At 54.4% G+C, this 24,268-nt stretch overlaps 1 protein-coding gene across 1 annotated transcript; it reads left to right on the top strand.

The window, feature by feature from the left end:
- Positions 1-607: 607 nt before the first annotated feature.
- SOCS7 (suppressor of cytokine signaling 7) lies at positions 608-24,268 on the top strand. The gene is made up of 10 exons (XM_030508855.1): positions 608-1,537; positions 6,607-6,671; positions 9,904-10,008; positions 10,754-10,855; positions 11,664-11,794; positions 12,304-12,472; positions 15,929-16,057; positions 18,808-18,943; positions 19,269-19,426; positions 19,699-24,268. Exons 1-9 carry the CDS (start codon positions 675-677, stop codon positions 19,387-19,389), a joined length of 1,821 nt encoding a protein of 606 aa, XP_030364715.1. The 5' UTR covers positions 608-674; the 3' UTR covers positions 19,390-19,426; positions 19,699-24,268.

The raw sequence follows: 24,268 nt of genomic DNA, 5'->3' as shown, positions 1-24,268 counted from the left end.
TGAGACCCGTGCGAGACCCGTGCGAGAGCAAGAGCTGTGCAGGAGGCGTGTGAGAGCCATGAGGGAGCTGTCCCAGGGCCGTGCAAGAGCTGTGCGAGGCCCATGCGAGAGCCATGTGAGAGCCGTGCCAGAGCCCTTCAAGAGCTGTGCCAGAGCCGTGCAAGAGCTGTTTGAGAGCCGTGCGAGAGCCATGTGAGAGCCATGCAAGACCCCTTCAAGACCTGTGCCAGAGCCGTGCCAGAGCCGTGCCAGAGCCGTGCCAGAGCCCTTCAAGAGCCGTGCCACAGCCATGCTAGAGCCGTGCCAGACCCATGCCAGAGCTGTGCCAGAGCCATGTGAGACCCGTGCCAGAGCCGTGCCGCAGCTGCGCAGCCCCCGCCGCAGGACGGCGCCACCGCCCGCGCGCTGCCCGGTGCCGGGCGGGGGCGGTTCAGCCCCTCCGGTCGCTGCCGGGGCTGCCCCCGCGGTGCCGTGTCCCCCCCCGCCTTGTACCCCTCCCTCCACGGAGAGGGGGCGTGGCCACCGCCAGCGAGGGGGCGCGGCTTGGGGCAGGGGGCGTGGCCTGGGGCGGAAGTGGGGGGGCGTGGCGCGGCGGCCGTGATCGTGTGCGGGCGGCGCGGCCCGGTCGCGGCCGCGGTCCCGGAGCCGGTTCCGGCCATGCGGCGGCCGTAGCCATGCACCGCGCCGAGCTGCGCGACGGGGAGGCGGCGGCGGCCGCTGCGGCCTCCTACCGGGTGCTGAGCCGCCTGCTGGGCTATGTGGCCGGGCCGGAGGCGGGCGCGGCGGGCGGTGCCGTTACCGGCGCGGCGGGCGCGGGGCCGCTGGGCCTCGGCGGCGGGCGGCTGCCGGTGCTGCCGGGCGGTGCGGCGCTGCGGAGCCCGCGGCCGCCGCCGCAGCTGATGGTGTTCCGCAACGCGGCGGAGGGGCGGCCGGGCGAGGAGGGCGGCCCGGCGGCGGGCGGCGGGGCCCCGGCGGGAGGCGGCGGGGAGCTGCTGTGCCCGCGGCACCGCTGCGCCCTCGAGCCCAAGGCGGTGACCGGGTGGGGAGCCGCGCCGGCGGGCGGGCTGGAGCTGCAGCTGGCGGCGTTGGGGCTGCGGCCGCCCGGGCTGGGCACGAAGGGACCGGCGGGCTGCCCCTGCCTCGGGCCGCCGGCACCGCCGGCCGGGCCCGCCGCCGAAGAGACGAGCGACGCGCTGCTGGTGCTGGAGGCGCTGGAGCCCGACGAGGCCGGGAGCTGCTCCGAGGAGGAGCCGGGGTCCCCCGGCCGCGCAGCCGCCCGAGCCACCGGCAGAGGAGCCCCCGGCCCCGCGCCGCCGCCCGCAGCCCCCGGGGGAGCCGGCCCCGGCGCCAGGAAGGGCTCGCTCAAGATCCGCCTCAGCCGCCTCTTCCGCACCAAGAGCTGCAGCGGCGGCTCAGCCACCGGGGACGCCGCCGCCGCCGCCAGCACCGAGGCCCGGCGCGCCGGGGAGCTGCCTGCCTCGGCCGGCAGCCTGACCGATGTGTGCGGGGCCCGCGGCCGCGAGCAGGAGGCGGGCAGGTACGGGGGGTACCGGCACCGGGGGGGGTGAGGGCTGCACTCGGCCTGGCGGGGCGATTTTGGGGTGGTAGGATGGAGGTTGTGGGGAGCAGGGATGGTTTTAGGGTGATGCGAAGGGAGATGTGGGGAGCAGAGGTGGGTTTGGGGTGGTAGGATGGAGGTTGTGGGGAGCAGGGATGGTTTTGGGGTGGTGGGATGGGGGCTGCGGGGAGCAGCAGCCTGCACTGATGGCAGCCTGGAGAGCTTGGGGTTGATGTGGCAGCAGCACAGGGCATGCAGCGGCATGGCCCCACAGTGCAGGGATATACGGGGTGCCAGTGCTGCGATGCCTTGCTGGGGGTGGAGGATGACCAGGTACCATCCTGCACATGGGCATCACGGTTGTCCATGGGTTCCGAGCTGGGCTCGGGCCTCTTCCAAGTGAGGCCTCGTCCCCTGGAGCTCAGGAGATGCAGGCGAGGAGGAACCCGCTGCTCTGGGCCTTGCATCCTTAAAGGGGATGGTGGAAAAACATCCGGGAGCAGGATCAGTGGAGGTGGAGGGTGCCTCGGAGGAGCTGCTCAAGCCCTGGGATGGCACTGGCTGAGCAAGGAAGTGGGGTGTCCTGGGGATGGCCTCTGGTGGCTCTGTGCTGGGACCCAAGGAGTTGGTGTTTCCTCTTGCAGAATGATGTCCTGGGGCTCACCGGTGTCACTGTTGGGCTCTGGCCTTGCTGATGGTGGGTGCTGCTCTGTGGCAGGACGTAGCTGGAGGAGGCATTAGCAGCCAAAGGTTGGCTGGGTTATGCGTCAGGCTGAAGGGATATATGCTGGGACCTATTGGCGTGGGACCCTGTGCACCCCCTTATTCCATGGGCTCCAACACTCCTGCTCCAGCCTCATGTCTCAGCAGAAGACACAAACTGCTTGATACCAGCTGAGGAGGGTAAAGGGCTGATCCCTCTGGTGGGCCTCCTGTGCTCCAGAAACCACTTTCTGTAGCATTTCCAGCAGCAGAACTGAAATTCCTCATGGAGGAGGCAGGGAGAGCCTGCCCAAGGGCTGTGCAGCCAGCCCGGGAGCAGCATCTAAATGGACTTTGGGTATTGCAGCACAGTCCTTTCCCCCCAGGGTTAAGTAACCCTGTGTAAGGCTTTTGGAGTGAAGATCTGTTGATGGGCAAGCAGGAAGCTCTCCAGGCTTGCTCTGAAGATGCTGACCTTGGGTCAGGTGTGGTAACGGGGCACTTGGGCAGCCCAAAAGGCACCCAGGCTGTAACAGAGGCCGAAGTTACCTCTGTTTTGAAGCAGAGGATGGGTTCTGAGATGGAGCAGCCTCAGCTCCCAGCCCTGCAGCTGGTGTGAGGGTGTTTGTGCCCTGCCAAGCTCGTGTGCCTGCGAGGAGCCTGGCTTTTGCGTGTGGGGTGGTGAAGCAGCTTTATACAACGGCTTCATTCCCCACAAATGACTAAATGGGCCTCAAATGGTAGCGAGCCTGTAATGACATAATGTTTTGCTAATGGGCTTGTGGTTTATTCCATCCTTGTGCTTGACGAGAGCGAGGAAGGAGTCCCAGGACCTCCCCCAGCACTGGCATTAGGCAGGGCAGCGTTGGAGTTGTGTCTTAGCAGGTAGGAGCAGAGAAGCACCATTATCACTGCCCGGGTCTTGCCTCTGGTCAGAGAGTTTAATGGTCACTTCTCATGCTCCAGCATCGTGCGACTCCCCTGCACTAAGTAGGTGATATTTTAACAAAGGTTACTTCAAGGTGCCTGATGCAGCAACTCTTGTGGTTCAGGGACCGTTCACTGCTGCCAGCTCCGGTGTCCCCTCCTGCTGACCAGGGCTGCGTTATTTGAATGATGCTTTTTGCTCCCTGGAGTGCAGCTCCCGTGCTTTTGGGGTGTGGGATGGGTGTGCTTGGAGCTGGCATCTCCTCTGCTGGGCGGCTGTGCAGGGATGGGATGGTCCCTGCTGGTCCTGGAGGTCTCATCAACGAGGATGAGCGGTTTGGGGTGCTCAAATCCTCTCCTGAGCAGGTTAGGCGCTGTTTAGGTAAGCCAGGCTTGCTGGGAAGTGAATGTTGGACCTCAGCAGATGGTGCTTTGCTTTTCCTCTCTTCTGCTGTGGCCTTTGCTGGACTTAATGCCACCTCAGTGAACGCTGTCTGCTGGCTTGCACCCGGCTGCATCAGCAGCATGACCTTTCCTTGGTTCTGCTCAGACCTGCAGGTTGTTGCCCCCCAACACGTGGCCTCTGTTAATATAGGATGGATCTGATGTTCCCCTTGAGCTGCTGCTGCGGCCGAGGTGGGCTCAGAGCAACTTTTGAGTTAATTCCTGCCTCTACTTGCTATCAGGCTCTTGTTGCTGACTTGCAAGTCTCACTGTGCTGGTGGTGAAGGGTGCTCCCTTGGACTGCGGTGGCTGTTATCTAGCCCGGCTCTTGTTTCTTTTAAGCATCCGTCTGAAGCAGAATTCCTGGTATTTGGAGTTGTTGCCCAAGCTTCCCATCGAGCTGCTGGTCCTGGAGGCATCACGCTGCAGCTTTGCCTCCCGCCTGCAGCAGCAGTTAGGAAGGAAATAGCCCCATGATCTAGAATCAATAGTTGGGCTCTGCAAGAGGCTAAGAAAACGTGGAGATACCAACGTGTGGCTTCTCACACAGGGCCTGGGTGTTGATATTTAAAGGTTATATCAGTGAAACTGCTCTTTTTGGAAGCGGTTCCTGCTGCAGAAGTAGTTGGAAGGGAAGGGGATGGATTTAGGCACCGGTTCTGTGGATGGATGGGTGCAGGCAAACCTGAGCCGCAGCCAGCATCTGCTGCACATCGCTGGCCAGGTCGGTACCAGGTCCTGGCAGTTAGCTGTGTTGGTGACCTTGGTTCTCCACATGTCTCCGTGTTATTACAAGCATAAAGTAGCACGTAGCCAGCCTGGGTGGCTGGGTGAGACTCGTCTTGGTGTTCACAGTGCCTTGGAATGAGTGGGAAGCACCATCTGCTACAGCAGTAGCCACAGCTATTGCAGGACTGGTGGATAACTGACCCTGAAACCCCTTATTTGCTGGAGCTCAAGGGGTTTCCCAGTTCTGTGTGCACAAATCCGTGCAGAATGTTCCCAAAAAGCCATGTCCACCTTTGTCTTCCCCCAGCTCTGCGCTGATCCCGTGCAGCAGTGTTGAGGTACTGGTCACGTCATTACTCCATGGGTTTCAGCATCATTTGGATGCTGCAGAGCTTGAGGGCAGGAGGAGAATGTATGGAAGCAGGTTGTTTTGAGTTGGGAAGTGGGGGATCCGGTCCACGGGAATCATTTCTTGCTCTCACCCTGCTTGCTTGAAACGAGACATCTCAGGAAGCGATGGTTGTAAAATGTTGGCATAAAATGTAGCTGTTTTGGTAACAGCAAAATGCCAGCAATGCTCCTTTCCGTCTGGCTCAGTGGGAGGGAACAGAGCTGTTACTATATTATAAGCTTAGTTGATATTAGTCCAGAAGTGTAATTTTGTGTGTGTGGCTCATAATCAGTGAATTGTCCTCCTTGGGAGAGGGAGAAACATCCAAGCTTCAAATAAGTGTGAGAGGCTTAAAATGAAAACACTTCCAAACCTTGGAATGGGGTTTATGTATCAGGATGATGAGGGTTTGTAGTGTTTTTATTTGCAAGCTTATAGCTGTGAATAAATGCTTAATAATTAACTATGTGCCCCAGCGATGTGTCTGGACACAAACAAGAGAAGCATTTGGTCAGCCCTGTGAGAAGGGGAGGACTCACCCATCTGCTCCGCATGGGAATATGAGCCTGGAACTCAGGTTTCTTCTCCCTGTGGGGTGGTTGAGTTGCATCTGCTCGGTGTGATCCTTCCCTGCCCTTCCAGAGCTGCCTTTAGCTGCAGCTTTGTCCAGGTTTTGGAGGAGGCTGAGAGCAGAGCTGGGGTCTGAGGCACAAGTTTAAGGTTCAGGGTCAGCCTCTTGCTGGGAGGAGGTTGGAGAGTGAGGATGATGTCCGAGAAGAACAGCATCAGCCCTTTACCCGTGTGCTTGCGGTGGAACTGGTGTGTTCTGGGTTGTGAGCTGCTCTCTGAGCTCCTGCAGATCTTGGGGCCATCACTTGCCTGTGTGCAACGGGACCGGTTCCTCTGGCCAGCGCAGTGTGGTTGCACTGTTTAACTGGGAGTAACTCTGTCTGAGCCACTACAGACCTGATGCAGAGTGCCCAGTGCTGGGATGGGCCTTGCAGGGTGTGCTGCAGATGCTGGGAAGACCTTTGGCAAAGCTGCTGCACTGGTGCTCAGCTTCGTTCGTGTGCTCCCCTCTGAGGTGGGACTGAGTTTTTAGCACCAGGGACGTGTTTCCCTATTGGATTTAAGTCCTGGGGGTGCATTACTCTGTGCCTCAGTTTACCAGCATTTTCTGTGCCTACATCTGGATAAAGCCCTTTAGCATTGCAATAGGAAGGAGTGGTTTTGTGTGGGGAGAGCACAGTGTTGGCTACAGCCTTGTTGTAAAACCCCTGGTTTGGAAAGCAAGCTGCATGGGAGCTGCGGGTATTCCTGGGTGCTCATCAGAGGTGCATCTTTAGCTGCTTCCATCCGTGTCCCCAGCTCTGGGTTTAGCTCGCCTGCCCTTCACCTGCATTTTGAAACCCTCTGGGGAGATGGTGTCCTCCAAACGCAGCGCGAGGGCACTCGATGTGCTCGCTCAACCCCTAATTGCTCAGGGACCAAACCTGTTTGTCGAAGGCATTTGGCAATGCCTGATGCAGAGCAATAGTGAGACGGCTGTTGTGAAACAGCTTCTTGGCTCTGGTTACCACACTTGCTCGGGGTTTTTCTTTCTAAAGGCTTTATTAATTCCCTACTTAGAGATTTGCTTCGGAGCAGGACGCAGACCTAGCTTTACTGGTTGACTGCCCTACTTAGGCCAAAGCACTGCTCTTCAATAAACATGAAGCAATGAGATGTCTCAAGCTTCTTGAGTGAGGAATGCTGAAGGTCCTTCTGGTTTGAGGAGGTCAAACGGTGTTTTCTTGTGGTGGGATGCACCAGGTCTCCTCCTCTTTACTAACAATGTTCTTCTTATTTCCAATAGGAAACACAGACTGACAAGAACTCAAAGTGCCTTTTCCCCGGTTGTGTTCAGCCCCCTCTTCACAGGTAAGGATTTGAAAGATTTACAGTACATTTTGCTATGAAAAGAGCAGTTTCTGTTTAATGAGAGATGCTGAATGTTGCCTCCATGTGCAAACCGGGGTCTCTGTGGAGAGTCCCTCTGTCCTGCTTGGCCTCAGACCCTGAACAAGGGGAGTTGTAAGGAATGTAGAATCATAGAATAGAATCCCAGCCTGGTTTGGGTTGGGAAGGACCTTAAAGCTCATCCAGTTCCAACCCCCTGCCACGGGCAGGGACACCTTCCACTAGAGCAGGTTGCTCCAAGCCCCTGTGTCCAACCTGGCCTTGAACACTGCCAGGGATGGGGCAGCCACAGCTTCTCTGGGCACCCTGTGCCAGCGCCTCAGCACCCTCACAGGGAAGAGCTTCTGCCTCAGAGCTCATCTCAATCTCCCCTCTGGCAGGTTAAAGCCATTCCCCTTGGCCTGTCCCTGCAGGCCCTGGTAAGAAGTCCCCCTCCATGATGGTTGCACACCAGCATTTTGCAATTCCTCCTGTTGAAACACAAGTTGGAGGCAAAGGTCCTTCCTCTGCACAGGACTGTTTGCATCCAAGGGGTTTGCAAAATCCCTTCTAGAGCAAGGGCAGTTTGGTGCTCTGCTCCCATGGCTTGAGAGGGGCTAAGACCAAGCCCTGCTTCCCACCTGGACCACACACCAATGTTGGTGGCTCTGCTATGGGAAATGAAACCTTGTTTGTGGAGCTCTACCTCCTCCTTCTGCATGTTTTCCCCCTTTGCCCATGTCCTGCTGGTTTCTGACCTTCCCTTTTCTGCTGGTAGGGGGAAGTTGGCTGGTTTATAAATGGTGTGAGGGGAAGTCCTGCTCTGCTGGTGGCTGGAAGCTGTAGTACTGAAAAGCTCCTAGTCATGGTCATGTGCCTCTTGTGGTCTGGGCTTGTAGTCAAAACAGTCCTAGCCACAGGCCTTGGGGCTCCCTTGGGTGAGTCCTGTCTCAAGACTGGCATGAGCAGGATTCTAAGGGCACAAGTGAGCATTTATCAGCTGTGGAGGGGTTTACATGGCCTGTTGTAGAGGTCAGATTCAAAATAAATTCATATCGAGGGTCTTTCTGCAGAGCAGAGGAATCCAAATGGGATTGTGTAGCAATAGCTGCCTTAAAGCTGGTGGGGAGAGCTGAAAGCCTCTTGCTGTTGGTGTAGGTGATGGAGAGTGGTGTGTGGTTTGTGGCCCTGAGCAGGGCAAAGCCCCTTTGGAGAGCAGTGGTGAAGTCTTGTCTAACTCAGAGCTGGTTTAAATGTCAGAGAAGTTCCCTTCAAGGCAGAGCATTCATTTGACTTGCCTGAAACTAGGAGCTGGAAGCTTCTGATCCACTCCTGATGTTTCTTGTAGCTCATTCAGCTCTTGCAGAAGGGGAGGCACTCGGGGGTGATTCAGCTTTGCTGGTGCTTGTTCTCTTCTCTATTCCCACATCCCTTCAGCCCGTGTCCTGATAACGGGGTGGCACGTTGAGGGCTTGCTCCTCGTGCGATGGGACTGGCTTCCTCAGTGTCACGTGCAAATCAAGGCAAAAGCTGCTTCTGCTGCTTTGTCAGCTGTTGCTGGGGGAAGTTGTGAGTATAAAACCCATCATTCTACGTGCTGCTGTGTGTGCAGAGCTGCCTTTCCTCAAAGGAACCTACAGGGGAGGACCCGGAGCTGACAAGTTTTTGCTTTAAATCCGGGAGGTTCGTTTGATTGTTAGTTTATCCTATGAACTGTTTTTAAAATGACTTATGTGACTTTCTGACAGTTGATGGAATAGTGGCAGTGCCTTTGGAGGAGTTTTTGCTTTGCAGAAGACCGTGGCATCATCCCCAAAGTGAATATCTGGCTTTGGTTTGGTGTTGACTTCAGTCTTGCACTGCCGAGGTCTTGGTTTCTTTAATGGCTGTTGTGTAGTGGATTTTTGGAGGCTGGGACCACCACAATGGGATAGAATTCAAATGTCTGGCCCAGCTGGCATGAGTTCCCTGGTGATTTGCTTTCAGGTTAGTATGCAGGGTGAGGAAAGGTCTTTGGGAAGGCTCTCTTTGCCTTCCCTGACCTCTCCTTCAGCACCCCTTGGAAGCACAAGCCCACCACAGCCTGCCATTGCCCCTCCTGCTGCCTTAGGAAGGGTTGAAAGCTGAGTTCCTGCCCCTCTTCTTAGCCTGGTTGGCTTTTGGTTTTGTTTGTACAAGGTGAATGCAGCCCAGGCGCTTTATTGTTAAGGTGTGGGAATGAAAGAGCGGCTGTGTGCACGCGTGTGTGCTCACACCCTTAAATCCCCCAGGGAGAAGGTACCTTGGGTAATACCCACCCTAAATACTCCTCTTACCATCGCTTATTAATAGACAGGAGTCTTAAAAGCAGAAGGAAGCTGAGTCAATATTGTCCTCTGTAATGCACGGTAAAGACACTGTCAGACGGGTGATGCTGTGCACGGTATCTGGAGCAGGAGAGCAGCTCCCTGCCCACAGGAATTGAAATCTAAGGCAGCCACATCTTGTTGTCCTTGAGACCGTGGTTCGGGTCTTTGGGATGATGTGGGTCCAGTGCTGGTGGTCCATCAGAGCCTGGTTAGTCTGGTTTTTAAGCCTTGGCTGTGGCAGCACCCCTTAGGATCTCTCTTTGGGATTTAGGTGTTTTCCTTTTGACTCTGTGTCAGTCCAGTGCTGAGGCTGATGCTTTGACCTGGATTTGCTGGCTTCATTTCTCTCCCATGATTTTAGACTCATTTTAAGCTTTTCTGGGTTTAAGTTAGACATCTTAATTTGTGTGGTTATTTTCCCCAGCAGTATCCTTGATCCAAAGCCTTTTAGTGTTCAGCAAATTCCAGTTATTTAATGTTAAAGCCTGTCCAGTTCCCTCTTATTAATTTTAAGAGCTGGCACCCTCATGGCCTTTGAGGTGAAAGGTATTTGTGCAGCACTGATGAGCTCTGCTTGCTGTGAACTTGGTGCTGCAATGGTCTCACAGTGCCTTCCTCATCACAGCATCCTGGTGTTGGCCTCCAGTGGGATTCAGGCACATGTACTGGTGTCATTCTGCTCTGCCTGACCTTTGGGCTGTCGTAGCAGAGCTAATCCATGTCTCCAAAGGGAAACAGCTAATGAGATTGTGTTCCAAACCATGCAGGGGTTACGGCCCCTTCCCTTCTCCTCACATCCCCATGCTCAGCCTCTGCATGCCCTGGAGAAGGTGTGATACTGACGGTCTTGCTCCACTAACCCTCAGGTGAAACAGTGTCACTGGTGGACGTGGACATCTCGCAGCGAGGACTGACCTCCCCTCACCCTCCGACTCCACCACCTCCACCACGGAGAAGCCTCAGCCTGCTAGGTACCGCCTTGGAGAGCATCCTTTGCTGTGTGTCCCTATGGGAGCGTAGGAACTGCCCATCAGCCCTTCTAAGGAGGGAAGAGGAGAGCCTTGAGCATCCCTGGCAGTGGGCTCGCTGCCTGCTCACCTTTCCCTGACAGAGGATTGCTTTTGCTGTTCACTGACAGCTTCAGTTTCTCTTCTAGATCAGCCAGGAGGGGAGAGTGATGGTGCAGCAATGTGAGGTGGGAGGTAACATGTTGTTTTTGTAGCATTTCTGCTGCTTTTGGGAACTTCTCCCCTTCCTACCCATCACCCAGCGAGGCCGGTTCCTTTCTGTGCTCTCTAGTCAGTGGAAGCTCCGTGGGAGCTCAGCAGGAGCCGGGCTCAGCTGCTCTTCATCCTCCTGTGGATGAAGCTTCTGAGGAGAAGCTTAGGATGGGTAAAGTCAACCTTAGCAAGCAGCACCTTAAACTGCACGTGCCGTGTGCTGGGTCTGTGAAACCTCCTTTATAAGCCTGTGTTATGCATGTGAGGAGCTGCTGGGCTGCAAACCAGACTCCTCCACTCTTGGAGAGCCTGCGAGGCTCCGAGCTGGTGCAAAGCAGCAGCAGCAAGAGGAGGATGCTGAGCTGCTGGTGAGAAGCCCCATCTTGGCTCCCCCAGGCAGCACCAAGGGCTGGTTTGCTCGGGCTGTGTGTCAGGCAGTGCAGAGCTCACTTGCTTTCCTGTTTTCTGAATCTCTCTTGCCTCTGTTCTCTCCTAGATGATATCAGTGGGACGCTGCCTACATCTGTCCTAGTGGGTCCAATGGGTTCCTCCCTGCAGTCTTTCCCTCTGCCTCCGCCTCCTCCACCCCATGCCCCAGGTCAGCTTAGCTTTAGCAGCAAGGCTCTGGCTTTCCCTTGAGGGATCTGGACCTTCTGGGGGTTTGCTTGGTAAATTCTAAGGCTGCACTTTGGGCTTTAACAGCAGCAGTGCTGCCTGTGGTGCCCGCTCGGGGACATGTGGTCCTGCACTGCTGAGTGCTCGGGCACCCTCGTGTCAAGGCTCCAGTTTCCATGTGGCTCTTGTTGCTCACAGTAGTTTTGCTGAAGCTCATGATTGCACCAGCTTTATCCTCAGTTCAGCATCTCCCATTTTCTCTGGTTCCTCTTGGGTTCAGCCCACCCCAGTTTGTGCTGTGTCAGGGAACATGGTAATGAGTGGCAGTGATGGGAGAGAGCTCTGGGAGCAGGGTTTGGCGCAGGAGCCCCAGCTCTGACGGCCAGCTTGGTGTGCATCCAACTGAACAGCACGCTGGGATGCTTCCTGTGCATTTACCCTTCTGCTTTCGGTTTCCTTCAGGACCCAGAGAGCTTTAACTGCCCCTTTTTCAGGCTGTGTGTTTGTTCTTTCCAATGGGTGCTGCTGGGTGCTTCCCTGGCCTTCCCTCTGAGCTAGCAGAAGGAAATAGCAGGTGAAGACACTGAGTTAGTCACGTTGGAGGAGCAGGTAGTGACTGCCCTGTGTTCTTTGCAAGGACACTGTCCTTCCATGGGGCAGCCCAGCTTCCTCCTCCCCTCTGCACCTCCAGCCTCTTGACCTCCAGAGCCACGAGAGGGGGACAGGGTGACTTGTCCTCGTGGTGAGCTCCCCATGGGTGACCAAGGCCTGGCCTGTGTCTCCCTCTGCAGATGCCTTCCCACGGATTGTCCCCCTGAGGCCGATGGAGGCGATGCCCGGCCAGCCCGCCCCACACCTCCAGTGTCCCCTGTACCGCCCGGACTCCAGCAGCTTCGCAGCCAGCTTGAGGGAGCTGGAGAAGGTAACAGGGATGTGGGTTGGTGGCAGCAGCCCGAAGGGGAAGGCTGTGGGTCTAAGCTCTGCTTTTGGGGACTAATCGTCCCTTTTACACGCTTCATAGAGTGGGTTGGGTTGGAAAGAACCTTAAGATCATCTAGTTCCAACCATCTCGCTATGAGCAGGGACACCTCACACTAGAGGTGCATGGACTTGGGAGCATAAGATTAGGTTAGGACTGGAAAAAGCCTCCTGCCTTTCTCCCAGTGAGGTCTTTGAGTCGTTGTGTGCGGAATGAAATGCTTTCATCTCATCTGTCCTTTCACCACTTCTAGGTGGTAAGGGATGTGATGGTGCGCTCTCATCCAGGAGCAACAAGGCCCAACCATCCCTGCTCCTGGGTGGATACAACAGGACACTTCCAACTTAGCATTTAAAAGGAATTAACAACAAGAGCAAATCGTGTTGTGTTTGGTTGCTGATAAAATCTTTCTTGCTGGCATCTGCTGATGTTCTGGCCCTCTCTGTTCCTAGTGTGGCTGGTACTGGGGACCGATGAACTGGGAGGACGCAGAGATGAAGCTGAAGGGGAAACCGGATGGGTCCTTTCTGGTCCGAGACAGTTCTGACCCTCGTTACATCCTGAGCCTCAGCTTTCGGTCGCAGGGCATCACCCATCACACCAGGATGGAGCACTACAGAGGTAAGAGCCACAACTGGTTCTGGGGATGCTGCTGACCACAGAGCCCTGTGGCTGGGGACCAGTCTGATCAGTCCCAAAGCAGTGCCCTGGGCACAAAGCTGGCAAAAGAAGGGGAGGAGCATCAGTGTGTCCTCACTCTTGTGTTGAGGTTCTGCAAGAGGCCTTAGAAGCCGTGTTTGACTTTGCCTCTTGGGCTTCAAGAAGCAACTCTCGTTAAAACTGGGGAGTACAAGAGTTCCCTGTGTCCATCCTCAGGCCTTGCCTTGGAAAACTGGACCTGAAGAAAATGATGATGGCAAGGTTTTTGGGCTCTTGTGTCACTGAGATGTGATGTACAGCACAAGCCATCACCTCTAAGCTTCCCAAAACGAAGCTATTCTCCCTGTGAAATGAGAAGTGATCTCTGATTATGTCGCAGCTCATCACCTTGCTTTGTTCTCCCCCTGTCCAGGGGTGCTTAGCAGTGGGATCAGCTGCAATTGGTCCCAGACTGAGGCTTTAGCTCCACCGTGGTGGGGTTTATTCCGAGAACTCTTGGCACACTGTTGGCACCTTTTCTTCCTGCTGTGCTCACCTTCCTGTGCGAGCTGCTGCTCAGCTCCCCCCACGCTTGGTCTGCTCGTCTCCACGTGTGGTTTCCTGTACTGACCCCTCGTGCAGACTGTCCCCAGGCTGAGGAAAATGCCCAAGAGGCTCCATGGTGGGGGAGCTGCCCTGTGACTAGTGGGCAAGCTTTAATAACAGCTGCCTAGAGAGCCTTGTCATTAACTGTGCCTGCAAATGATGGGGTCAGAGGCTTCCCAGCCAACCTGCTGCAGAAAACAGTGGTTTGCAGCCCTGCAGAGCAAAGCTCATCCTTTTCTCCTTGTTGCCCTTGCTCCAGGGATGCTGCTGTTGTCCTCTTCCACCTCTGCTGGCCAAACCTGGCAGCTCTTCTGGTCTTGAGCCCCTCTGATGGGGACATGGCCCAATATTAATTGTAACCCCTCTAGAGCCAGTTCCCATATCCCTGATCATTGCGTGAGAAGGAAGGATTTTCATCACCCTGTCCTTGTATAGAAACTACAAGAAGCTTTTGCAGCTGGAGGAGATGTGAGGCTGCTTGTGCCGTGGATTCTCCTCCGTAACTGAGTTTTGGAGCAAACTTCTCTTCCTCCTGGTCTGGCTACTTACTTTGGGGTTGGGATACGTCCCTTCTCTGAGCATCCTTAGCCCAGTGTCCTTCCCTTTCCTCACGCTGTCCTTGCTGCATGGGTGAAGGTTGGTGCTGCCACCTTCCCTAGAGCAGCCCTCCCAGCCATGGCATCACGTCAAGGACTTCATTTTTGGGTGCAGTGCTTGGGTCTGTAGGCAGCAGCCCTTTGCTCCCCCCCAGGCTTGGCTGCTTGTGCTGAATGTGCTGCAGCACCCTGGAAAACTGCAGACTTGAGCACTTTGATAAACCAATGAAGATGACAAATGGTGAGGCTGGGCGAATGGTAAGAGAGAAACGCTTGACCTTCAGGTTTGAGGTAGGTGAGAAGAAGAAAACAGCATTTATTTGTCTATTTTTAGGCAGGCTGAGGACGCTGGTGCTTGTCATTTGCATCTATTGACCACTGCTAAGGGCTCATACAGATCCAAGATTCCCAAGAAGAATTACTTGTGCTTGCTGATCCTGGATGTTTAGCAGGTGCTAATCCAGATCATTGCTCCCAAACTGGCCTGTGGCAAGGGTGAGAGGTATCTTTTCCCAGTAAAGCCTTACTGGAGCAAGCCATGGGTTGTCTATAGACCTGTATTGCTGGTTGCTGTCTGCCCTAGAGAAAGCTGTGAGTGCTGGACACCCCACAGAGCTGCTTCCTCTAGTGTTTCTGTAACAGGTTGGTGCTGCAGAGCCTGTGAAGGTGCTGGGGGAGCTGCTGGCCTGAAATACATACTGGGTACCTCTGATTTGGCTGGTAAAGAGGGATAAATGGCTGCGTTTTGGTGCAAGGAGGAGGCGTCTGGTTGCAGCACAAAGAGACTGTGAGACTGGTCTGACTTGAGGCTTAAACTTAACCTATTTAGAGGTCTGTAAGCAGGTTAGAGGGCCCGTTTGCCCCTGTGGCCCCTCTCCAGCTTCAGTGTGTGCTGCTTCAGCTCAATGCACCGTGTCAGGTGGCAGCACAGGCAGGGCTGCATCCGGGTGCCTTGACCCTGGTTCTAGCTTGACAGTAATTGGAATTAAGGTGTTTGGAACAGCCAGCAAGAACATAAAGCTGCTGAAATAAAGCTGCAGAGCAGCCCTGCAGAAAAGGACTTGGGGGTGTTGGTTGACGAGAAGCTTAACATGAGCCGGCAGTGTGCGCTCGCAGCCCAGAAAGCCAACCGTATCCTGGGCTGCATCAAAAGAAGCGTGGCCAGCAGGTCGAAGGAGGTGATCCTGCCCCTCTACTCTGCTCTTGTGAGACCCCACTTGGAGTACTGTGTACAGTTCTGGTGTCCTCAACATAAAAAGGACATGGAGCTGTTGGAGCGAGTCCAGAGGAGGCCACGAGGATGATAAGAGGGCTGGAGCACCTCCCATATGAAGACAGGCTGAGAAAGTTGGGGCTGTTCAGCCTGGAGAAGAGAAGGCTGCGTGGAGACCTCATAGCAGCCTTCCAGTATCTGAAGGGGGTCTACAAGGATGCTGGGGAGGGACTCTTCCTTAGGGACTGTAGTGGTAGGACAAGGGGTAGTGGGTTCAAACTTAAACAGAGGAAGTTTAGATTAGATATAAGGAAGAAGTTCTTTACAGTGAGGGTGGTGAAGCACTGGAATGGGTTGCCCAGGGAGGTTGTGGATGCTCCATCCCTGGCAGTGTTCAAGGCCAGGTTGGACAGAGCCTTGAGCCACATGGTTTAGGGCAAGGTGTCCCTGCCCATGGCAGGGGGGTTGGAACTAGATGATCTTAAGGTCCTTTCCAACCCTTACGATTCTATGATTCTATAAATAAGTGATCCTTGACAGCCCATGGGCTGGCAGAAGAGGACTCCAGCACCTGGATCATTGCTTTTACATACCTCTATGTGTGGGCTTAACCACTCTAATGCAATAGCCTTCTTTGGGAGTGCTGTTGAGGGGATGCTGCAGAGGAGCAGGGGCATCTGTTAATGCTCTGTTCAAGTATGTCTTGATAGTTTAAGTTTTAGCTCCAGCAGTTGTTGCAGGCTGTTCACAAGTTCAGGCAAGCCTGACTTGAGGTCATCCTTGGGCTATAGTTGTCACATTGTCATGTCTTTCTGTGTATGCCCAGCTCTTGGAGAGAGCTGGTTCCAGTGGAACAGCATCTTCACAAGCTGGTGCTGCTGATGTTTCCTCTTAGTGCCCTTCCTAGGAGAAGTTATCAGCCCGAGGCATTCACCTGGCCTTTGAGAGCATCACTCGTGGCTAAATGGCTCCTCTTGCTACCAGTGCTCCCATAACATGAAGCCTTTTCTGTTCTGTTGAAAGGGACCTTCAGCCTGTGGTGCCATCCCAAGTTTGAAGACCGCTGCCAGTCTGTGGTGGAGTTCATAAAGAGAGCAATCATGCACTCCAAAAACGGGAAGTTTCTCTACTTCCTCCGATCCAGGGTTCCAGGTGAGTGTCCTGCTCTGCCTCTGGGGGATGTTTTGCTCTGTCATTAGCTGCTGGTCTGTCCTAGAGAGCCACTTTAATGTGGCTTTGGTCCGCTGGGCTCAGTGCCCTGCTTGGCATCCTTGCCCACTGACTTCAGAAGGATCCTGAGGCACACATCCCTTGCACCACTTACTTGTGGTAAGTGGAGACTAGTGGTAAGGAGACTTCCTAAACCTTTCTTTCCAGGAGTATGGAGACGTAATACCATCTCACACTATGACAAATGGAGCTGGAGGTTGGAACACTACTCCCTCAAGGAGCAGTTATTTGGCTACTAAAGCTCCTCTTTCTTCCCTCCCCCAGTCTCAGTACTGCTGTTCTTAGGAACCACTCCATGCTTGGTAGTTTCCCAGTTCTCCCTTAGCTGATACCCACCTGGGGCTGTCAGGAGGGAGAGACATTGAGCTGAGCTGTGGGAACGTTTCCAAGTGTGAGCTCAAAGTGAGCCTCGAGCTCACTTGATAGATGCTGTAGATTCAGAATCCCTGGGGGGACCCTGATGCCAGAGCCCATCAACAGGCAGGTGCTTGCAAGCAGGGAGGGAGTGTTAGTGAAGCTTTGTTGGAGCATGTTTGATTGCATGCTGCTGGGATTGCAGAGTGCTTGTTTCCCCATCCATCAAGCTCTGGCTCTTTAAATGGGCTCACATCTCCTGCCTGCTAAATCTGGGCAGGCAACTGGACCAGTATCCTCTCTGGGTTTTTTGTTTCACTCGTTTGTCCTGGTGTACCAGCAAGCTAGCCAAAAAATCCAGTGTGAAAGGAAGGGGAGAGTTTGCCAAGTGGGCAAATATGCCCCTTAATTGTGAGAGAGCAACAGTGGGGAACAGGATCTGGAGGGCGGGTGAGTGGGGATGCTGGGAACAAAAGGGAGCAGGAATGGGAACGCTGCCCTGTGAGATGGGTGATGGCAGCGAAGCAGAGAGGGGCAGGACTGAGCGTGAGGATTCTTGCAGTAAATCTGCAAGTGAAATGACAGTAAATTTGTTCCCTGTCTACATTGCCATCGTGCCTGCAGACCCTGATGGTGACAGTGACCTCTGTGGCACTGCAGCAGGGAGAGGATTCGGCCCAAAGAGTTTCTGGTCTAGAGGAGGTGGGAGGGAAGGAGGGGTGGGATGCTCCTCCGCAGGGTTCCCAGCAGTGCTGGAATCACAGCCTGGATCTGTTCAGTGTTGCCCTCTGCTGCAGACACTGCCAATAACTGGAGAGCTGATATAGAACATGGCTGTGCTTTGGGGAGGAGAGGGATGTGAAGCTGGTTTTGCAATGTATCCTACCTTCAAACGAGCCTTTCAACTTAAAGATGCTTCACCTTCCAGATCCTGAGACCTCTCCCCTTTGAGAATAGGGCTTTGAGAGCTTAGGACTCCAGGCAAATACCTTAGAAAGCACTTGCTCTAGAAAAATATCGTCAAAAAAAGAAGATAGCCCCACCAAACAGTGCTGAGGAGTCCCTTCTGCCTGGTCCCCCCACAACCTGTGCTGGCTCCAGGTCCTGCACCTCTCCATCCAGGTGCAGCATTCGACCTGGGCTCTTCTTCAAGTCCCTGCTCCTTGATCCTTGCAAAACAAGGTCTCACCCCAATGCCTGCTCTTTAATGGGGGAACATTGAGGATCTGCATTTCCCCAGTGTACTCGTTAGTGCCGTTCTCCTGCCCAAATGTTAACTGCTGCTCGGAGGAAGGAGCAGTTTCCAGCTTGCATCTGGCTCCTGGCAGCGAGGCCTGTGGCGAGCTCAGTGTGCGGAGCTCGTGCTGCGGCCCCGTAGCTGCTGGCTGAGCTCCCAGAGGCTAATTCCTTTTTGGTAGGAGAATAGGGAGCGGGGGGAGAATCCAGCCTTCAATTGATTGCTGTTCTTTGCATTCTCAAAAGCTGGCTCACAGCTTCCTGAGCTGCCCGGAGCAGTTTTGAGCCCATCTTAGTGTGAAGAGCTTTCCCTTTTCTCCTTTCTCTCCATTGCCCTCAGAGACAAGGCAGCAGGAGGGGGTTAGAGTGTAACTAGCTTTGAATTCTTCTGTAAAGACAGATAAAACCTTGTGCTGTGAATGAACCCAGCTCCCAAAGATCCTTCCTGGTGCTCCTGCCGACCTCTTGGTTCTGTGGGCTCAATTGTTGCCTGTAATTCTGATGGAGGAGGTGGGATGGAGGGAAAGCTGGATGCAACTCGCTTTCAGCCCTGCGAGGTTGCTCCCTGCGTGGGGAGCTGCCTTTGTGCCCAGCCTCGTGACCTCAAGAATGAGCAGCTTGAGCTGACCAAATCCCCCAGCTTTTTAATGCTGTGCAAGAACTGCCCAGGGGGTTGTGCAGAGCAAAGCCTACGTGCAGCTCATGCTGCCTCCCCTCCCCTTTGCTTTGCTTCTGCATCCCTTCCAAACTCTGTTGCTTCTCAGTGTAAAGTGATGCTTCATCTACAAGTCCTTGGAAGAGGGGTGGTTGGGAGCTTGTGGTATCCCAGGATCTGCTTTCCACAGTCACCCCATGACTTCAGAACTGTTGTTGCCTTGCGAGGAAGGCTGAAGATTTTGCAGCCAAAGGGATATCACCCCTGAAAGATTTGGCTCCCATTCCCAAGCAGCTCCAAAGCAGTGGGCTCCTGGAATGACAGGCTATGAAATACAGCCTTGCAGAGAGCTCCAGCTTTTCCTTGCTGCATCAGGAGCGGTTTCTTTCTAACATAACACTTACCTCCAATACTGCTTTTTCCCAAGGTCTCCCTCCAACGCCTGTCCAGCTCCTGTACCCAGTCTCCAGGTTCAGCAATGTCAAATCCCTTCAGCACCTTTGCCGCTTTCGGATCAGGCAGTTGGTCCGAATAGACCACATTCCCGAGCTCCCGCTGCCCAAGTAAGTCTCTTTGGTTTCCTCCCTAACCCTCACCTCAGCAGTGAGAAGGTGTCTGTACCCGCAGCAAGGGCTCTGGGAGGGAATAGTTGACTTGTTCAGCCTTGGGGTAGCAAGATAAGTATCCTGAGGTGTGTAGGGATGCGCACAGGAGTGGTGACCAGCTCGGGAGTGAGGTGTTACCTGCCTATGCCAAAGCTTTGGGGTACAGGTTCCTGTTCCTGCTGGATGTGACTGTGCTGGGTGGGCTGGGGGAGAGGTTCTGGTTATCCTTGTCATTGGTGTGGATGTGGTTCAGGGTTAAAGCTTCTGCCCATTCCTTCCCCAGGCCCCTGATCTCCTACATCCGCAAGTTCTACTACTATGACCCACAGGAGGAGGTGTATCTGTCACTGAAGGAAGCTCAGCTCATCTCCAAACAGAAGCAGGAGACTGAATCCTCCACGTAGCGAGGCTGCCTCACTCATCTTGTTGCTGTCACTGATGGTACGTGTGTGCTGCTGGTCTGTGGGGTCAAACATAAATCATCCTGTTCCCTCTGATTGCAAAGAAAACACAAAACCCTCCCAATGAAGCTGTGGCCATTCACTCTTTGCCCGTTGCCCAGCTTTCCCTGGGGAGGGGACAAGGCTTCTGCTGCTTCCTTGTGCACGTTTGTGCCCGCACAAGCCTGTGCTTGCTCTTGTCCCAAACCACTTGGGATCTGGGGCAGATCCTGCAGGCTGTTTGATCCCTCTCCCCTTTGTTCTCCCCACTAGGAATTTGATTGTTGCCATCCTGTAGCCCAAGTCTGGCTGTGGTGGAAGGAGGCACGCCACGGGGAACCTGCTTCTGCGGGGCTGCTTCTGCTCTCAAGCTCTTTTGTACAGAGAAGAGGGTTCAAGACTCCCAAGAAGCACAGCAGAAGGGGAACAAGAGCCTCAGCTCCTGGCTGAGGGAGAGGGGTCTTGGAGACAGCTGAGCCCAGCTCGTGGACTCCTTGCAGAACAAAGAATGTCATGGCACTATTTACAATTTTTGGAAAGTTTTATTTTTTAATGTCTTTCGGGTTTGATTTTATTTTCAGCATGAGAAATACTGTCTTATGATCAGCTGAATTTTATTATCCTCCCTTGGAAACTTCAAGGTGGGGAGAGATAAAGAGAGATGGGGACTCCCTAGGAAGATCATCTGCTCCAGGCGTTATGGCAAGACTGTTCTTTGGCCCTCACTGATGGGGAGATGCAGCCAGAGAGCTGCTTGGAGGCAAGACTGAGCCACGGTGACATGCAGCTACATGGAATAACCTCTGGGAAGCATGGAGCTCTGAACAGTGGGCAGCTGAGCTTTGCAACTGGGATTTGCAGGATGGTCCTATATGCTTTTAAGTTGAGCCCAAGGAAGGAAGAGCACATGAGCCATTTGGGTGTCATGGAGCCTTCTGCCAAAGGGAATGGTTGCTGCTGCACTGGGATCATGGGCTGCTCCTCTGAGGAGGCACCGTTCCCTGAGCAAACACTGGAAGACTTTGCTGAGCCTCTGATAAGTGGAAGGAAGGTGGCAAAGCTGTGGCTGTAACTGTTGCTGCAGTCCATGGACCAAAGGTACTTGCTTACAGTGATCTCAGTCCTGCAGAGCCATGGGACATGCACTTTTAGCCTTTCTCTGGCTGTCTCCAGAAGCTGTGAATGAAGTGGCTTTCTGCTGAGCTGTGAAGGATCTCGACTGGGAGTTGCTGGGGCATTAAGAGGCATCTCTGGGCTGACTTGGAGCAAGAAGCAGATAAGTGAGGGTTCTTCTGGAACAGCAGCTGATCTCTGTGAGCTTGCTTGCTGCTTCCTCCTCTCCCTGGGATGTCCACGGAACCACAGCAGTTCGGAAACGGTAAAGCCAAGAGAGGTGGTTGCTCTTGTTGTGTTTCTGGGCTTGGCATTGGCTAAAATACCCCTTCACCCCTTCAAATCCTGCTCTGCAAAGAGTTCGCATTTCAAGTTTAAAGTTTGCTCAAAGCGATGCTGAGAAGTCTGGGGAAGCATCTTTCCTCCTGCATTGACACGAGCGAGTGTTCCTGTGCTCCCAACCCTGCGGCAGCGTGGTCTGAAGATGCGATGCTGTGTGTGGCCTGGGCCTGTGGATCTGAGCACTCTGTGAGCACTCAAACCACGCTTGGTCTTGCCCTGCAGAATGATCCGAGTCCTTGAATTAGACACAGTCCTGTGGATCTTAAAACAGCCTGGAAAAAACCCCCCTGATTGTCTGCCTCTGCCAAGTGTTGCTACGATGGGTGCTAACAAACCGTGTCCTCCCGCCCCTCACCGTCACCTCTGGCCTCAGTTTTGGCCTTTGAGAAGAAGGGTGGTTTTTAAAAGGATTTGGCTTCCAGATGGAACGAACTGAGCTTCAAAATGTGTAGAAATACCTCATCAGACACTGCTCACTACTGACTTTGTGCCGCATGGTTGGGGCAGTGGTTATCAGGAGCTGCCCCAAGATGTGCTGATCGGCATATCCCGACCCTTGGTGAAATGGGAGCTAATCCAGCCTACAGCTCCCGTGTCCCTGTGTGGGGCCTGGTGGTGTTCCCTCCCTTGGCTGTAGACCTACAGCTCACACCAGGTTACCAGCGGAGCCTGCAAGTGAATGCAACTGCTTCAGCTAAAACGCACAGCGCAGCGGGTGAATGTCAGGGGGGGGAAAAGGCACCTTGTGCAGGTGAAACTCAAATGTCCACAGCATCCCGGCTGTCCATGTGCTGAAGATCTGACTCTTCCAACTTATCCATATGCTGGAAAGGAAAAACTTCCCGAGAGCCAAGCCTGGTCTGATGCCTGAAGTGCCCAACTCTGTGCCAGTGAAGAACAGCGTGCCCGGGGCACGTGTCTCCTGCCAAGCTTCCCAAAGAGACCCCGGAGGCGAGGATACGATGGCACGGATAGATGATGGCCTGCAGGACGTGTGAGACGGGAGCTGGGAGTCTCCCCTTGCCAAAGCTGGGGAGAAGCTGGTCTTTTCCCTAGTGTGATGGTAGTGGCATCGTTTTCACTCTGTCCTTCCCTGTTCTGGGATGGAGAGGCACAGGCTGGGTTTGGGAAGGGAAAGAAGCCAACCTGGAAGGCAGACCAAGGAAAACTGGTGCTGGGAAGCAGTGCAGAGCCCCAGTGCTGGGCTTGCCTGGGGTGGAAACGCGCAACCCTGCTCTGTGGAGGGTCAGGAGCTCCCCATGTACCCCCCGAGCTCCCCTGGAGGTGGATGGGGTGGCTCTGTGGCTTTCAGAGCTGCGGAAGCAGCAGCCAGGCTTTAGGGGCAATACTTGAACGACGTGTGTTTGGTTGGCTGCCACTGTCCTCGGGAGGACTTCTCCCAAAGCCTACCCATGCACTTGAACCCTGTGCACGGCAGGGACAGCCCTCCCCGAGCTGAGGCCAGCAGCAAGGCTTTGGATGTGTCTGGAGCAGCTGGAATGATGGAGGAAAGGTGCTCTGGGGTGGTGGGTTGGGGATGGTGGGACATTGCAATGCTGCTGTAGCTGCACGAGACCCTCCTGTTGATCTGCACCTATGGAAGTGGTGGGGTCGGCTCTGCCATGAAGGTGGCAGATGCTCTTCAGCCTTCCCAGGGCCCTGCTCCACCTCTCCTGGCTTCAAGGATAGGCAGGAGAGCTGGAGCATGGTCAGTGGCTGCCGCCCGGGGCTGATAGTGCTGGATGAGATCCCAAGGTTAACTGTAGTTAACAGCCTTCCCTGGAAATCCATTTAAAATAAAGCTGTTCCTAGAGTTCCCTCACATCCAGGTGTAAGGGGAGCGAGGGACTTGATCTGTTTGAGCATGGAGAAGGTCCAGAGCTCTGGTTCCAAGGCTGGATGTGAGTGGAGCAAGCAGAGTGGTCTTTGCAGAGGGGTGATCTTGGAGAGGTCAATCCTGTCTTGCCAATGGATCCCCATCCCTGCTGGGGGAGGAACAGTGAATGTCTGCATCCCGCCTGGAATGGTTTTGTCGGTTGGTTCTGGAGGATGCTCTCATCCTGCTGATTTGGAAGCCAACTTTATAGCCTCCTTTGTCCAACCTTGAATTCTGCAGCGGTGGTGCTTGTCCTCCTCCATCAGGGACCAGAGGCAGATGAACCATGAAATGAACCATAAAAACTACCAAAGCGCAGAAAGCACCCATGGAAAAGCTCCTTTTCCAGCTGGATGGGTGCAGCCTTCAGCTGCCTGGTGGACCTGGGTTGGCAAGGTCCCACTTTGCTCCTGTCCCTGCAGCTTGGTTCACTTCTGCAGCAGGGAATTCCAAGCAGCCAGGGCAGTTTTCCCAATGGAAGTTTTCAGCTCAGCATCGACCTTTTTGAGGCCAAAAGAAGGGATAAAAAGGATTCATCTTTGGTTTGGTTTGGTGGGAACCACCTTGAAGCTGCTCATGCGAGGTAGAATCCATGGTTTTGAAAGCACCAGATGTGGGGTGCTCCCATGTGCGGCTGGTTTTTAAACCCTAAAAGTGTTTTTAATAGGGACCTTAGTTACCAAATGGGTGCAGGGAGATGTGCAGGCTCTGCTGCGGGTCTCATCTGGGAGCGTTTTGGGGAGGAAACCACTGGAAAGCTGGGTTTGCAAAAGGAAGGATCTTCCTGCTCCCACTAGGAAGGGAATTGACCGTTCCCCTTTGTTCTTCACAGTTAAGATCTGCCTTTGGGATGATTTTACCCTTAAAACCTGACCTTTTGGAGGGCTTGTTGGGGATGCTGGCACCCACCCGAGCCCCCCGGGCTTCCAGAGCTGGAGGGATCTATCCAAGCATCCCCCATAGCACTTCCCAGCCCCTTGCTCCTCATCCAGAGTCTTCCAGGTGAGATGGGGCAGGTGGGACCCCCCCAACCACCCCCTGATGACGGGGGTCCCCCCACTTTGTGCCTCCAGCTGAAAAGCACAACCCAGAACCGCAGCATCCCCCCACCCAGGGCTTCACCCCCAAACTCACCCATGGGAGCCGGGTTTGCCTTTAGAGGAGGAGGGAGCAGATTGGGGCAGCTCCTCGTGCTGCTCCTGGCCAAGGGCTGTTTGAACCACCCTTGGGGAGAAATGCAGCTTCGCTTCATGTGACCTTTTTATTTGGTGTGTGTGTGTGTGTGTGTGCTTTTAATTTATTAAAATAGTTGCTGTATAATTTATTTTCATAAACTATATTAAAAAAAGAAGTTACGGAAAAGGTAAAACCAGCCTCGCAGGGCCCTCTGTGAGAAGAAATGTTTTTGATATAAACACCACCAATGCACTTTTGGGTGTGTTTGGTTATTTTTGGGGGTGGGGAAAGGGGGTTGTCTGTATATATTGTATTAAAGGCATGTTTGGCCTCTGG

This window comes from Strigops habroptila, chromosome 19, assembly GCF_004027225.2.
Source record: "Strigops habroptila isolate Jane chromosome 19, bStrHab1.2.pri, whole genome shotgun sequence".
NCBI classification, from domain to species: domain Eukaryota; kingdom Metazoa; phylum Chordata; class Aves; order Psittaciformes; family Psittacidae; genus Strigops; species Strigops habroptila.
The sequence above is the reverse complement of the archived record's forward strand: the minus strand, read 5'-3'. Positions and strand labels throughout refer to the sequence as shown.

Bases quoted from the DNA above. Each gene is read 5' to 3' on its own strand.
- SOCS7 (XM_030508855.1), top strand. From the start codon at position 675: ATGCACCGCGCCGAGCTGCGCGACGGGGAGGCGGCGGCGGCCGCTGCG. The intron at 10,009-10,753 runs GTACCGCCTTGG...GTTCTCTCCTAG, and splicing joins GAGAAGCCTCAGCCTGCTAG to ATGATATCAGTGGGACGCTG. The intron at 16,058-18,807 runs GTGAGTGTCCTG...CTTTTTCCCAAG, and splicing joins CCTCCGATCCAGGGTTCCAG to GTCTCCCTCCAACGCCTGTC.